The sequence below is a fragment of the Cherax quadricarinatus genome, chromosome 11 (assembly GCF_038502225.1).
Source record: "Cherax quadricarinatus isolate ZL_2023a chromosome 11, ASM3850222v1, whole genome shotgun sequence".
Lineage (NCBI taxonomy): Eukaryota > Metazoa > Arthropoda > Malacostraca > Decapoda > Parastacidae > Cherax > Cherax quadricarinatus.
The window spans coordinates 39,351,501-39,366,736 of NC_091302.1; the positions used below are offsets into that span (position 1 = coordinate 39,351,501).

General features: G+C 38.4%; 1 protein-coding gene across 22 annotated transcripts in view; it reads left to right on the top strand.

Annotated features, from left to right (window-relative positions):
• Nucleotides 1–15,236, top strand: part of osp (myosin phosphatase Rho interacting protein outspread) — a 595,661-nt gene that overhangs the window by 477,265 nt on the left and 103,160 nt on the right. For 20 of the 22 annotated variants that reach the window (XM_070084011.1, XM_070084013.1, XM_070084000.1 and 17 more), the window contains 3 exons: nucleotides 514–615; nucleotides 6,700–6,840; nucleotides 11,792–12,019. In XM_070084011.1, the coding sequence (XP_069940112.1) occupies nucleotides 514–615; nucleotides 6,700–6,840; nucleotides 11,792–12,019 (471 nt within the window). The remainder of the gene's footprint in view (nucleotides 1–513; nucleotides 616–6,699; nucleotides 6,841–11,791; nucleotides 12,020–15,236) is intronic. The other 2 variants (XM_070084006.1, XM_070084019.1) reach the window with 1 other exon arrangement.

Below are 15,236 nucleotides of genomic sequence, written 5' to 3' on the forward strand. Positions count from 1 at the left end.
ATTTTCTTTCTTTTTTGGGTCACCCTGCCTCGGTGGGAGACGGCCGACTTGTTGAAAAAAAAAAAAAAAAAAAAAAAAAATTGTACATGTTTGCAATTGTCTCTTTTATAGATCACATGTCTTGTCAAATCTCATATTGTTGTATTTTGTATACAGACTGTATAGTTTTGTATACAGTCTTATAAGGCTCTTCTTTATACTGCAGTTTTTTCATAAATGCAATTGAAAAAATACATCTAAAATTGAACGCTGCATAGAAAGGCCTTCATTGTATGTATATGGTATTCAATTTTTGATGCAATTTTTCAGTCTCATTTATGTAAAATTTCTATTTATAAGAGAGTTGAGTATATGCCGCAGTACACACACTCATCATTTACTTCTTGTCTGTGGGCGCGTTATATTTTTCACCATTCTAAGCTTAATTCTTACTTTCATTGTTGTACATGTAATTAGCTTAGTAACCACATATGTATCAGTGCACTCTTGTTGTTACTGAGCCTGGCTTTACAGGAGAGTAGTGCCACAACTTTAATAGGATCTGGTGACGCTTTGCTTGTTGACCTCCTCGAGACTCAAGTGGAGAGCCTCAAGGCCAAACTGGAACAGACACAGGTAAGAGTTATAATGTTGAAGTAGTGTTGGTCAGAGAATGAAACCATCATTGGTGAGTAACTCTGTATCCTCTAGTTTAATACATTTTTTGTTTACTAATTGCATGAAGGAGCAGTTTTTTGAAATGCAAAATTTTGCAATTTGTGTATGCCTCCATGTTGCTAAGATTCTTGTTTTAATAATAGCATTGTAGTAGTATAGGTTGGCCATCACTAATCCAGCATCATTGGGACCTGTAGTGTGCTGAATTAGTGAGTTTGCTGGATTACAGAATGGTTAGGTTAGAATACACTTAATTAACCTATCAACGGAGACTCTTTCTGTTACATCTTCCTCATTTTCATCACTGCTTTCTCCACCACTAGCTTGCTGCTGTGAATATACAACCATCTGCATAATTTCTGAGTCAGTATAATGATTAAATTTGAAATTATGCTACCCAAAATTAGTGCCGGATAACTGATTGCCGGATTATTGATGGCCAACCTGTAGTACTTATGCCATTGATGTCATTAGGCCTGTATACCTTGTACATGTACTTGTAGAAATAAAGATACAGGTCAGCCATCACTAATCTGGCATCATTTTAACCTGTAGTGTGCCGGATTAGTGAGTTTGCTGGATTACAGAGTAGTTAGGTTAGAATACACTTATATTTTGGCCTTTCTTTGATTAATTTATCCTGCGGCATGTAAACTTTTATTATTTCTTGTTCACTTTTAAAACTGCATTGCTCTAGACCTTTTAGCAGTTCACCTGTCAACTGAATTAACCTATCAATAGAGAGATTCTGCTACATTTTCCTCATTTTCATCATGGCTTTCTCCTCCACTGGCTTGCTGCTATGGATTTACAACATCTGCACAATTTCTGAGTCAGTATAATGATGAAATTTGAGTCAGTATAATGATGAAATTTGAAATTATGCCAGTGGTCAGTGGTCAGTCGTCACGTGAGGTCACAGACCCTGAGCTGCCTTGGGGATTAGTGTGAACGGTTACAAAGCATGGCTTGCTTCTGCAGTGTTTTAAAAATTGAGGTTGGAGAGTTGAAGGAGGAGGTCTTGCTTCTCCAGGAGGAGATTAGGAGGCTGAAGGTCCACCTCAATGGGTCTGGGAGAGAGTGTGAGGTGGCTGGAGTTGTGGGGAATGAGGCTTCTAGCAGCGAGGTGCAGTCTGTCTCTCGCTGTGAGGAGGCTGTAGTTGGGGAGGCAGCAACGGCTACCAGCAGTGAGGTGCAGCCCAGCACCTGCTACAAGTGGCGAGTAGTTCACAGTAATGGAAGGCGCATCAGAGTAAGGAAAGTTAAGAGTGAAGATCTGAAGGTAGGAAATCGCTTCTCTGTTCTTCAGGATGAATGTACTTCAGTGGCCAGTGAAGGTAAGGGTACTACTGCCCCTGCTAATGGAGGTAAGCGCATTCTTGTGGTTGGTGACTCTCAGGTAAGATACATTGACCGTGCTTTTTGTAATAGGAATAAGAAGATGAGAGATAGAGTGTGCTTCCCTGGAGCTGGTGTTGGGGACATTGTCAACAGGCTGGATAATATCATGTCAGGTAATGGGAGCAAGCCCATTATCTGTCTCAGTGCTGGTGGAAATGATATTGGGAAGGGTAGGAGAGAAGAGCTGCTAGATAAGTACAGGTCAGCTATAGATTTCATTAAGTCTAAGGGAGGGATCCCAATCATATGTAGCATCTTGCCTAGAAGGGGAGTAGGAAATGAATGGTTGTCTAGGGCAATTGGTGTAAATTGCTGGCTAGACAGATACTGCAAGGAACTTGCAATCCCATTCATTGACAACTGGAACAACTTTTATGGCAAACATGATATGTATGCAAGGGATGGGGTACATCTCTCGGGGGCAGGGGTGGTAGCACTTGCAGACTCGATTGAGAAGGCCATTGGTGAAATGCCTATGATTTTAAACTGATGGAAGATAGAGGTATGGGTGTGTGTGGGAAACAAGCAGGTTGCAACACTTGGGTTGGAAACAGTAAATGTATAAAAGGCATTCAGCATGAAGTTATAAATAAAGACAATAGATCAGGTCAGCAAACAAAGGGGGACAGCAGAGGGCAGCAAGGGACTAGCTCCCTTAAGGTTTACTATACTAATAGCAGGAGTGTAAGAAATAAGATAGATGAGCTAAGATTAATTGCAAGTGCAGGAGACATAGATATTATTGCTATAACAGAGACCTGGCTCAATCTGAAAGATAGAGAGATGCCCTCTGAATGTCACATACAAGGCTATAAATTATTCCACACTGACAGGGTCAACAGGAAAGGTGGTGGAGTAGCGATGTATGTCAGAGACAATTTAAATTGTTGTGTTAGACAAGATATTAAATTAGAAGCGTCAGCCACTGAATCTGTTTGGTTACAGCTTCTCGAGGGCCGAGAAAAACTAATTTTGGGTGTGATTTACAGGGCCCCAAATCTTGATAGGGAGTGCAGTAAACTTCTATGGGACGAAATTCGTAAGGCATCTACATACGAAAATGTTGTGCTAATGGGAGATTTCAACTATAGACAGATTGACTGGAGCAATTTGACAGGAAATTTAGAGTCAGGTGACTTTCTTGATACGATCCAGGATTGTTTTCTAAAACAGTTTGTGACAGAGCCAACTAGGGGAAATAACCTCCTTGACTTGGTTCTTGCCAGTAGGGAAACACTAATTAATAATCTTGAGGTTAATGATGAGCTTGGGGAAAGTGATCACAAATCACTCAGTTTTAATATATCATGGAATTCCCCTAATAATGGCAATCAAGTCTCCGTCCCTGACTTTCGCTTGGCTGATTTCATAGGACTGAAAAATTACTTAGGTAGGCTGAACTGGAATGACCTGACTAAGGGTCAGGTAGGTGGTGATGGTTGCCGATATGATGTTTTCCAGGGCATAGTTCTAGCTGCTCAGTCAAATTATGTTCCAAATAGGGAAATCAGATCAAACAAAAATGATCCTAAATGGATGAACAATAGATTAAAATATCTGATTGGTCAAAAGAGAGGCATATATAGGCAAATCAAAAGAGGAGAGGGGCAATTGAGAAATCGATATATTCAGTTAAAGAGAGAAATAAAAAAGGGAATTAGAAAAGCAAAAAGAGATTATGAGGTTAAAGTTGCAAGAGAATCGAAGACTAACCCAAAAGGATTCTTTCAGGTATACAGAAGTAAGATCAGGGACAAGATAGGCCCACTCAAAAGTTCCTCGGGTCAGCTCACTGACAGTGATAAGGAAATGTGTAGAATTTTTAACACATACTTCCTCTCAGTTTTTACACAGGAGGATACCAGCGATATTCCAGTAATGATAAATTATGTAGAACAGGACGATAATAAACTGTGTACTATTAGGGTCACAAGTGACATGGTCCTTAGGCAAATAGATAAATTAAAACCTAACAAATCCCCAGGCCCTGATGAACTGTATGCAAGGGTTCTAAAGGAATGTAAAGAGGAGCTTAGCACACCTTTGGCTAATCTTTTCAACATATCACTACAAACTGGCATGGTGCCAGATAAGTGGAAAATGGCAAATGTGATACCTATTTTCAAAACAGGTGACAGGTCCTTAGCTTCGAACTATAGACCAATAAGCCTAACCTCCATAGTGGGAAAATTTATGGAATCAATAATTGCCGAGGCAGTTCGTAGCCACCTTGAAAAGCATAAATTAATCAACGAATCTCAGCATGGTTTTACAAAGGGGCGTTCCTGCCTTACGAATTTATTAACTTTTTTCACTAAGGTATTTGAGGAGGTAGATCATGGTAATGAATATGATATTGTGTATATGGACTTCAGTAAGGCTTTTGACAGGGTCCCACATCAGAGACTATTGAGGAAAATTAAAGCACATGGAATAGGAGGAGAAATTTTTTCCTGGATAGAGGCATGGTTGACAAATAGGCAGCAGAGAGTTTGCATAAATGGGGAGAAATCAGAGTGGGGAAGTGTCACGAGCGGTGTTCCACAGGGGTCAGTGTTGGGCCCCCTGCTGTTCACAATCTACATAAACGACATAGATGAGGGCATAAAGAGCGACATCGGCAAGTTTGCCGATGACACCAAAATAGGCCGTCGAATTCATTCTGACGAGGACATTCGAGCACTCCAGGAAGATTTGAATAGACTGATGCAGTGGTCGGAGAAGTGGCAGATGCAGTTTAATATAGACAAATGCAAAGTTCTAAATGTTGGACAGGACAATAACCATGCCACATATAAACTAAATAATGTAGATCTTAATATTACGGATTGCGAAAAAGATTTAGGAGTTCTGGTTAGCAGTAATCTGAAACCAAGACAACAGTGCATAAGTGTTCGCAATAAAGCTAATAGAATCCTTGGCTTCATATCAAGAAGCATAAATAATAGGAGTCCTCAGGTTGTTCTTCAACTCTATACATCGTTGGTTAGGCCTCATTTAGATTATGCTGCACAGTTTTGGTCACCTTATTACAGAATGGATATAAATTCTCTGGAAAATGTACAAAGGAGGATGACAAAGTTGATCCCATGTATCAGAAACCTTCCCTATGAGGATAGACTAAGGGCCCTGAATCTGCACTCTCTAGAAAGACGTAGAATTAGGGGGGATATGATTGAGGTGTATAAATGGAAGACAGGAATAAATAAAGGGGATGTAAATAGTGTGCTGAAAATATCTAGCCTAGACAGGACTCGCAGCAATGGTTTTAAGTTGGAAAAATTCAGATTCAGGAAGGATATAGGAAAGTACTGGTTTGGTAATAGAGTTGTGGATGAGTGGAACAAACTCCCAAGTACCGTTATAGAGGCCAGAACGTTGTGTAGCTTTAAAAATAGGTTGGATAAATACATGAGTGGATGTGGGTGGGTGTGAGTTAGACCTGATAGCTTGTGCTACCAGGTCGGTTGCCGTGTTCCTCCCTTAAGTCAATGTGACCTGACCTGACTAGGTTGGGTGCATTGGCTTAAGCCGGTAGGAGACTTGGACCTGCCTCGCATGGGCCAGTAGGCCTTCTGCAGTGTTCCTTCGTTCTTATGTTCTTATGTTCTTAAATTAGTGACGGATTACTGATGGAACCGGATAACTGATTGCCAAATTAGTGATGGCCAACCTGTAGTGTATGTATATAATGTGTTAGTGACTAGAAGTTCCTGTGTTTATAAAATAAACCTTGTAATTTTTATAGCTTTAATATAAGACTACTCTGTAATGATGTCTTTGTCATTTGCACTAGATATTGTTTGAGTAACTCCTCATAAATTTTAATAATTTTACTTAGGAACAAAATGTTCTCCACAGTTTAATATATGCTTGACTTATGACTAGACTAAACAGATATGTTGACTGGTAGATTTCTGATTCTAAGTGTTCATTATTTCTAGTGGTCCAAGACTTGTCAGCTCCTTTCAGTATTTATATAATTATTAGAATTGAGACAAGTTATAGTTTTGCAAAGTGTTTGGCCTGCAGTTTTTTGCGCCTTAAAAGTATCTCATCAATTTAATGCTATAATCATTGATTTTTGTTTTTATTATTCAGAGTTTGGTGTTAACATTATAGTTGTTTTTATATTCCTGAATTTCTTTATACTTTGAAGTGTCAAAAATTCTTTTGCACTGACCCAAATATTTGTTAATGAATTATGTTTGTGGACACAGATATCGTGAATGTGAGATACTGTAGTTCATTTTCACATATCAAAAACAAACTAATTGTAAAGCATGTTTGTGGCCTTGGGTAAATTTCACAAGTGAAATGAAAAGCAGGAACTGTAAGGGAAGAGTTTAGGCACAAAGATAAAATATGCATAAAGAAGAACTATTTATTTTTACTTTAAAAAAGGAACAATTTAATATAAGATTGGGATTTTTGTATTCTTTTCCTTATGCAGATTGTAAGTAGTACAGTTACAAATTATGTAGGAGAATTATGAATTATCAGTACAATGGTTAGTCAGTCATATGTTCATCATTGCAATATATAACTACAGTAAATGTCAGCTGATGCAAACAAATGTGAGAAGTATAATTTGCAAAGGGATGATAATCAATGAATGCTGTTATATGGTGCATTAATCAGGCTGACTATCTGGAGCTGCACAAGGAGAATTCTGGCCTCAGGATTCGTCTGCGTGGCACCGTAGCCGCCAACACTGCCACTGGCACCCACCATCACCACCTCCAGCAGCTCAGCATATCTGACCTTGACCTGCTCCATCAGGTACTAGGCATTACCAATCTTCAGGAGGGTCAGCAGTATTAGAAAAGAAATTTTGAAACTTAGCAGAAGACAATAACTAATATGGTATATGCTTTGTATGGTGTGAACAAAAGATCATGGAATTTAAGGATCCAGCCACTGGCTTGTATGATGGACTTCATCTTTCAAGTTTCAAAATTAAGAAGCTTGCTAATGTTTCTGGACTGATATCTCCTTCATCACGTATGGGGCCTAGCATGCAGGATGCAGCACATATGAATAACACTTCTTGATGGTTAAGGGATTTATCATCAGATTACTTTGCAGTGATTCTTTGTCACAGTTTCTCATCCTCGCTAACAAAGCGCTATTTTATAACATATGCAACAAATCAGCTTTTAGTGCTATGTGAATAGTTTGTACTCAAACTGAACCTTTTTCAGTTTAAAAGAAGACACCTTTTCAGGTATAAAAGTACAACTTGTTCACCTAAAAACTGGGATTATTCCATCAGCCATCAGTGGAATGCACCAAGATTCTGTATGTTTGTGTAATACATGATAGTTGGGTTATCTTTCTTTTCTCATTGTGTGGAAACATTATTCATCACAGATGATTGACCCATGGCACAAGTTGCCACATGTTTGGACTTCCAGTTTGTCCTTTTCAGATATTGTCATGTGGGAATAAAGGCACTTTGGCAACACTTACATTATCTTATTAGATGTTTTGTCCACTGGGGTCTTTACTTATCCAATAATTGCACTGGATTGATAAAACTCCCAGTGGGCAAGATGTCTAATAAAATGTCCCGAGTGTTGCATACCTGTCTTAATTCTCACAGTTTGTTGGTGCTGATATACCTAGTAATTGTAGCCAATTATCACTATATTCTTGTGGCACCCTGTATACTTCCAGCACCCTGTTCTGCATGGTATTTGTTAGTTAAGATAGCATGAAAAGTATTTAGTAACATAGATGTGCAGATTGTAATTGAAAAAACTAGTGAAGACTAGTTTTAGCCAGTAATTGTTACAAACATAAAATTTGTTTAACATAAATGGAATCTGCTGCAAACTGAAGGCATAATGCTAACACATGTTAATGAAGGCACAAATGCGGTGAGATTCCTTATTGGTACAATGTTTCACCCACTAGTGGGCCTTTTTTTTTTTAGGTACATAAGATATATGAGATATAAACAATTTAGTTATCTAGAATGCTAAAATTCCAGTGCATCAAAGTTTAACTTAAACTTTGACACACTTGACTCTTGCACCTTACTTTTTTTGCAACCTGGATGACTAAGCTGACTATATCTTATGTACTGTACTTGAAAAAAAAAACCCATCTGTGGGTGAAACATTGTACTAACACAAGTGTTCACTGCAATTAGTGTCTATTACCAAAAAATGAAATCTTTTTTAATATGCAGTAAATATTATAGATATAATTGACACATACTCTAAAGTGACAGTCATTCATTATTCAACAGTTTAAGGACCATTACATGACCATTTGTAAGCTGACAAGACATACAAAAGTCTTTTTTTTTCTTGTGACTGTTGAACAATTAGGACAACAGAAAATTCTGGACAGTAATAGACACCTGCTTCATTTTTATTCTGTACTAACAAATGTAACTGAGTGTCTAGCTTCATGTGTCTCTTGGAAGCCATTGACATTATGAAAACAAAATATTTTAAATATTAATTCTGATTAACTACATATATCAAACATTGGCTGTCATATACCAGTGGTCCGTCCCCGGGTGTCCTGCCATCCCTGTATAGCTTTTCTTTTATTTTTATGTCTTTACAACCTCCATTTTTCGATTACTGCAAAGGAGCGTTGATACTGGTGTAGAGTTTTTTATTAACACATTGGCCGTTCCCCACCAAGGTAGGGTGGCCCGAAAAATAAAAACTTTCATCGTCATTATTCACTCCAGTACTGTCTTGCCAGACGCATGCTTACACTACAGTTATAAAACTGCAACATTAATACCCCTCCTTCAAAGTGCAGGTACTGTTTTTTATTTTGATTTAATGAAATTACTCTCCCTTTCCCTGGATCAAAGCTGATTACCTTCTAATCTCCAGGTGCAAAATCCTTGGAAAGGGTTATTGCTTCCCTATGAATATAATGTACTGTGATATAATTTGCCTCTTCTATCTATTAAGGATTTTCCATCAGCACATTTTGTGAATGCCTTCTGAGGTCCTGTGGCTTCTTTTCAAGGTATTGAATAATGTAAGTCAGTATAGAGGTGACAGATATATCGGAGACACTTGAAGTGGAAATTTTGAGGTGTTCTGGCCCTCAGCCTTGGTAGATGTGGCAAAGTCATCTTAACCCTTTCACTGTTGAGACATCTGCTCACAAACTTGCTCTCAGTGTCAAAGAATTAAAAAAAAAAAAAATTCTCATGAAATGATAGAGAATCTTTTCCTGATGGCAATGACACCAAAAGTACGAAATTTGATGGAGAACTTACGGATTTATGCTCTTGCAAAGTTAACAATCTCGGCGATATATACACATCAGCGATTTCGCCCACATTGAGCCCTAGTTTCGACCAATTCCACTTGTTCTGTCAATTGAGTACAAGAAACTGCCCATTTACTGATTTCAACTACTCAGTAAAGTGGTCAGAAATTGGCAATTTGGCCAATTTCACACAAATTTCAAAGGATGCCAGTTTCAAAATAGGGTCCAGAATAAACAATGCAGACATTCCTGGCACTAAAATAACATTTTCTCTGTTCATTGGTCATGTCTCCAGGCCCCTCTTATATTACTCTTGCTTTCCATTTTGAATTTTTATACACACAAAAAAATAGAAGATGTACTGTTGTGCAGACTACTTCATTATTGTACTGATTGTGTAAATAATGTCAACCCATTCATGACTGCATATTAGACTGGCCAGTTGGACATGTATTGGAGGGTGATGTCATTTGTTTACTTTTGAACATCGGCAAAAATCGAACATTTCCCCTACTTTGAGCTCAATTTCAAGGTACTTTTCATCGTGAAACTAATCAAAATCATCTCTATTTCTGTAACACGGCCTCTCCTCACTTAGCGACGTACGTACTCGTTTACTGACACCTTGGACTTACGACAGACTTTCTGACCAGTATTCCTACCTAAATAATGTAAATATATTGGAGATGATTTCCTCTATTCTGTAAATTTCAATATACAGTACACTACTTTATAAACATTTAAAAATATACCAGAAATGTTATAAATGGTGCAAAGGTGATATTAAGACAATATCAAAGATGGTTGACAAAAACTGCCATTATAGTATGCTCCTCACTTAGTGACGAATTTGTTTAACGACGTGGTCTCAGGAACAGAACTCCATCGTTAAGTGAGAAGAGGCTGTATATCTTCCATTCTGTCAAATGAGACCAAGAAAACGTGAATTCTGCCATAAATACCATACGAAAATACACCTCAAAGTTGGTGTTTTAAACCAAAAACACGGTCGGAGTTTTTCTTCTCATTATGCACTGCATGCTGCAGGATTTTTTTATACTGTGCACACTGACCACGCAGACCCATTCTCTCACATGTAGGTCTACCAGCTTTCTCCCGCTAGATTTGAAGCCGCTAGAATTTTGGAGTATTAATACGTCACCAGCACTGGCTTATAAGCCGTACCTCTACGTCACCAACAGTGAAAAGGTTAAGGTGTTCAGTCTCTCAGCCTTGGTAGAAGTGGCAAAGTCATCTTAAGGTGTTCAGTCCCTCAGCCTTGGTAGATATGGCAAGATCATATTAGGTGTTCAATCCCTTAGTAAAAGTGGGGAATTCATTTTAAGGTGTTCTGTCCCTCAGCTTTGGTAGAGGTCTGCTGTGCAGGTGAAATATCTCAGCAATGAAGAAACCTAAACACTGTCCACTGTTCATAACATATCCAGTTATGAACAGTGTCAAAGACATTGTTCATAACTGGATGTGTTTTTTTTTTTTTTTCTCAACAAGTCGGCTGTCTCCCACCAAGGCAGGGTGACCCAAAAAAGAAAGAAAATCCCCAAAAAGAAAATACTTTAATCATCATTCAACACTTTCACCACACTCACACATTATCACTGTTTTTGCAGAGGTGCTCAGAATACAACAGTTTAGAAGCATATACATATAAAGATACACAACATATCCCTCCAAACTGCCAATATCCCAAACCCCTCCTTTAAAGTGCAGGCATTGTACTTCACATTTCCAGGACTCAAGTCCGACTATATGAAAACAACCGGTTTCCCTGAATCCCTTCACTAAATATTACCCTGCTCACACTCCAACAGATCGTCAGGTCCCAAGTACCATTCGTCTCCATTCACTCCTATCTAACACGCTCACGCATGCTTGCTGGAAGTCCAAGCCCCTTGCCCACAAAACCTCCTTTACCCCCTCTCTCTGGATATGTTTATAAAAGAAATATGCTATTAAAAATCAAAACTACCATTATTTGGTGAGAGCCAGAAACAATCATACTAACTATAACCTTAACAAATACATATATTAGTAATTTACTCCTAGTTTCATTAAGAAAGGTGACTTGTTCATTAGAAAATGTAAAGGGATTTAATGATATATTACACTGTATAGTAATAAAATGTGACTTCAGGGATAGTTGAAGAAAAAGTTTTTGTAAATGCTTTTAAACTGTCACAAAAAGGATGTAGGCATTTTAAAACATTGGTAGTAATGACAAAAACAGATAAATGGTGAATTAAGACATTCAAAGTAAGATTTTATTGAAAGTTTCTCTTTCTGTGAGGCTTTGTCAGGTGCATATATTTTATTTGACAAATCCTCATGATGGGCAAAATGTAATGAAAAGTTTACTCTGTTTGTGTCTTTGGATTCCCATCTTAAATATTTTCAGAAAATCCTATTTACTTCGAAATTTAAAGTACTAAGCATTGTAGTAGTATTGACATCTTTTTCCTTGCAGTCCTCTTCTAGTAGGTCAAGAGAAAAGCTTGAGCTTGATCTGACAGAGGCTCGTGAGACCATAGCTTCCCTCTTGGCTGAACTAACAAGATTACAGAAAAACCTGGAAGTGTGTGAGGGTGATCTAGACAGGTCAGAGAGAGAGGTTGACAAGCTGAGACATGACAAGGAGGAGATAACTTCGGACACTGACAACTTGAGGCATCGTGTAACCAGTCTTGAGATGCAGGTAAATACAGTGGACATTTGTCACCATGGTTGTCTAATATATTTATAGATGGGGTTGTAAAAGAAGTAAATGCTAGGGTGTTCGGGAGAGGGGTGGGATTAAATTATGGGGAATCAAATTCAAAATGGGAATTGACACAGTTACTTTTTGCTGATGATACTGTGCTTATGGGAGATTCTAAAGAAAAATTGCAAAGGTTAGTGGATGAGTTTGAGGATGTGTGTAAAGGTAGAAAGTTGAAAGTGAACATAGAAAAGAGTAAGGTGATGAGGGTATCAAATGATTTAGATAAAGAAAAATTGGATATCAAATTGGGGAGGAGGAGTATGGAAGAAGTGAATGTTTTCAGATACTTGGGAGTTGACGTGTCGGCGGATGGATTTATGAAGGATGAGGTTAATCATAGAATTGATGAGGGAAAAAAGGTGAGTGGTGCGTTGAGGTATATGTGGAGTCAAAAAACGTTATCTATGGAGGCAAAGAAGGGAATGTATGAAAGTATAGTAGTACCAACACTCTTATATGGATGTGAAGCTTGGGTGGTAAATGCAGCAGCGAGGAGACGGTTGGAGGCAGTGGAGATGTCCTGTCTAAGGGCAATGTGTGGTGTAAATATTATGCAGAAAATTCGGAGTGTGGAAATTAGGAGAAGGTGTGGAGTTAATAAAAGCATTAGTCAGAGGGCAGAAGAGGGGTTGTTGAGGTGGTTTGGTCATTTAGAGAGAATGGATCAAAGTAGAATGACATGGAAAGCATATAAATCTATAGGGGAAGGAAAGAGGGGTAGGGGTCGTCCTCGAAAGGGTTGGAAAGAGGGGGTAAAGGAGGTTTTGTGGGCGAGGGGCTTGGACTTCCAGCAAGCGTGCATGAGCGTGTTAGATAGGAGTGAATGGAGACGAATGATACTTGGGACCTGACGATCTGTTGGAGTGTGAGCAGGGTAATATTTAGTGAAGGGATTCAGGGAAACCGGTTATTTTCTTATAGTCGGACTTGAGTCCTGGAAATGGGAAGTACAATGCCTGCACTTTAAAGGAGGGGTTTGGGATATTGGCAGTTTGGAGGGATATGTTGTGTATCTTTATACGTATATGCTTCTAAACTGTTGTATCCTGAGCACCTCTGCCAAAGCAGTGATAATGTGTGAGTGTGGTGAAAGTGTTGAATGATGATGAAAGTATTTTCTTTTTGGGGATTTTCTTTCTTTTTTGGGTCACCCTGCCTCGGTGGGAGACGACCAACTTGTTGAAAAAAAAAAAAAAAAAAATTGTGATTAACAGGTTACATTCCTGAAAACTGTGCTACCAATGATTTCTGTGACGTATGGAGCCAATTTTTTTACTATCATAATTTTTTGAAAAAATAATACTTTCTATATAATTCTGTTGATGAGGATGCTCTATGAAATACCTAAACTCAGTAAGGTTCAAACTATAAAAAGAAAGAGTACATGTAGCTAAAAAATGGTTACATTAATACCGTACAGCATTTGTTACTTACCTTTCAAGTCAGTTGTGATGCTTAACATCCCGAAGTGAGTGGAAAGGGTGGTTGTGGCCCTACTGAGCTGAGATTGATGATTGTGGTTGATGTTATGTTGAAGGTTGGGGAACTTGGATATTGATACAGCTGCCTCAGTTGATTGTTGCAGTGGAGTGAACAGGTATTCTGTCATACTCCACTGGTTTGTTTTACCCTGTAGTTCTTTATACAACCCACCATACATTCTAAACTGGGTAAACTATCCAGAAGTAAATCTCCATTCATTTTTGGGCTGTCCATTCTCCTCACACACATAAAGCTTTTTTTTCTTAACAATAAGGCCATCAAGTGGAATACCTTTCTTTGCTTTTTCACTCTACAGATTTAGTAAACCGAGTTTTATTTAGCTGTAATGACCTATTCCTCACTCTTTTTGCTGTGTCACATTGAGGATTACTCATTGCACAAGCTTGTGTCTTTGTCTCGAATTGCACAAATCACTGATTCTCAAACACCAAATACTTATGCCATCTCCACGATGCATTCATCACCCTTCAGTATCTCAATTGCCTCTTTAATTTTTTTTCGGAATTGGCATAGTTTTACATAATTTATCTTCCTTGCTTCACCAGCATCACCTGCACTTCTTTTGGATCTTTCTTTCTTTCATCACACCGGCCGTATCCCACTGAGGCGGGGTAGCCCAAAAGGAAAAACGAAAGTTTCTCCTTTTACATTTAGTAATGTATACAGGAGAAGAGGTTACTAGCCCCTTGCTCCCGGCATTTTAGTCGCCTCTTACAACACGCATGGCTTACGGAGGAAGAATTCTGTTCCACTTCCCCATGGAGATAAGAGGAAATGAACAAGAATAAGAACTAGAAAGAAAATAGAAGAAAACCCAGAGGGGTGTGTATATATGTGCTTGTACATGTAAGTGTAGTGTGACCTAAGTGTAAATAGAAGTAGCAAGACATACCTGAAATCTTGCATGTTCATGAGACAGAAGAAAGGACACCAGCAATCCTACCATCATGTAAAACAATTATAGGCTTTCGTTTTACACTCACTTGGCAGGACGGTAGTACCTCCCTGGGCGGTTGCTGTCTACCAACCTACTACCTAGTACTTCTTTTGGATGTTATGATAAATATCCAGAGATGAGATAGGGTGATGAAATGGAAAAGTGAGCAATGATATACACTGACCTACATGGGAGGCTGCTTGCTTACTTCTGTTCACCTTCCAGCACTGTTAAAAGAAAGGAGTTGCTCAGTGTGTGGTGATGGGTCTCCTGTCTGCCTGCTGCAAACAGGAGACCACCAATGGAAATGAATTCCTGCACACCCTAATAGAAATTAAAACTTAAATTGAAATTGAAGAAGATTGAAAACATGAGCTATGACTGTGTGACTTTAGGTTTTTTAACTTTAGTGACATTGCAGGGATCTCAAGAAGTGATTGGCTTTCTTAAGATTTTGTTTACTTTTTTTTTTTTTTTTTTTAACACATTGGTCATTTCCCACTCTTATAGTAAACTTATAATACTGGAAGCTTGAACCAAACTGTAAGCAGTTACAATATTTGTAGCATATTTTTATAATTTGTGTGGTAAATGAATGTACAGTTAGCCCTATATATTTGTGGAGGGAATGGGGTAAGGTCCCCCATGAACCTAGGAACCACAAATAATACAAAATTAAGACTGCCTAACAAATTTTGCTCCAGAGTTGGG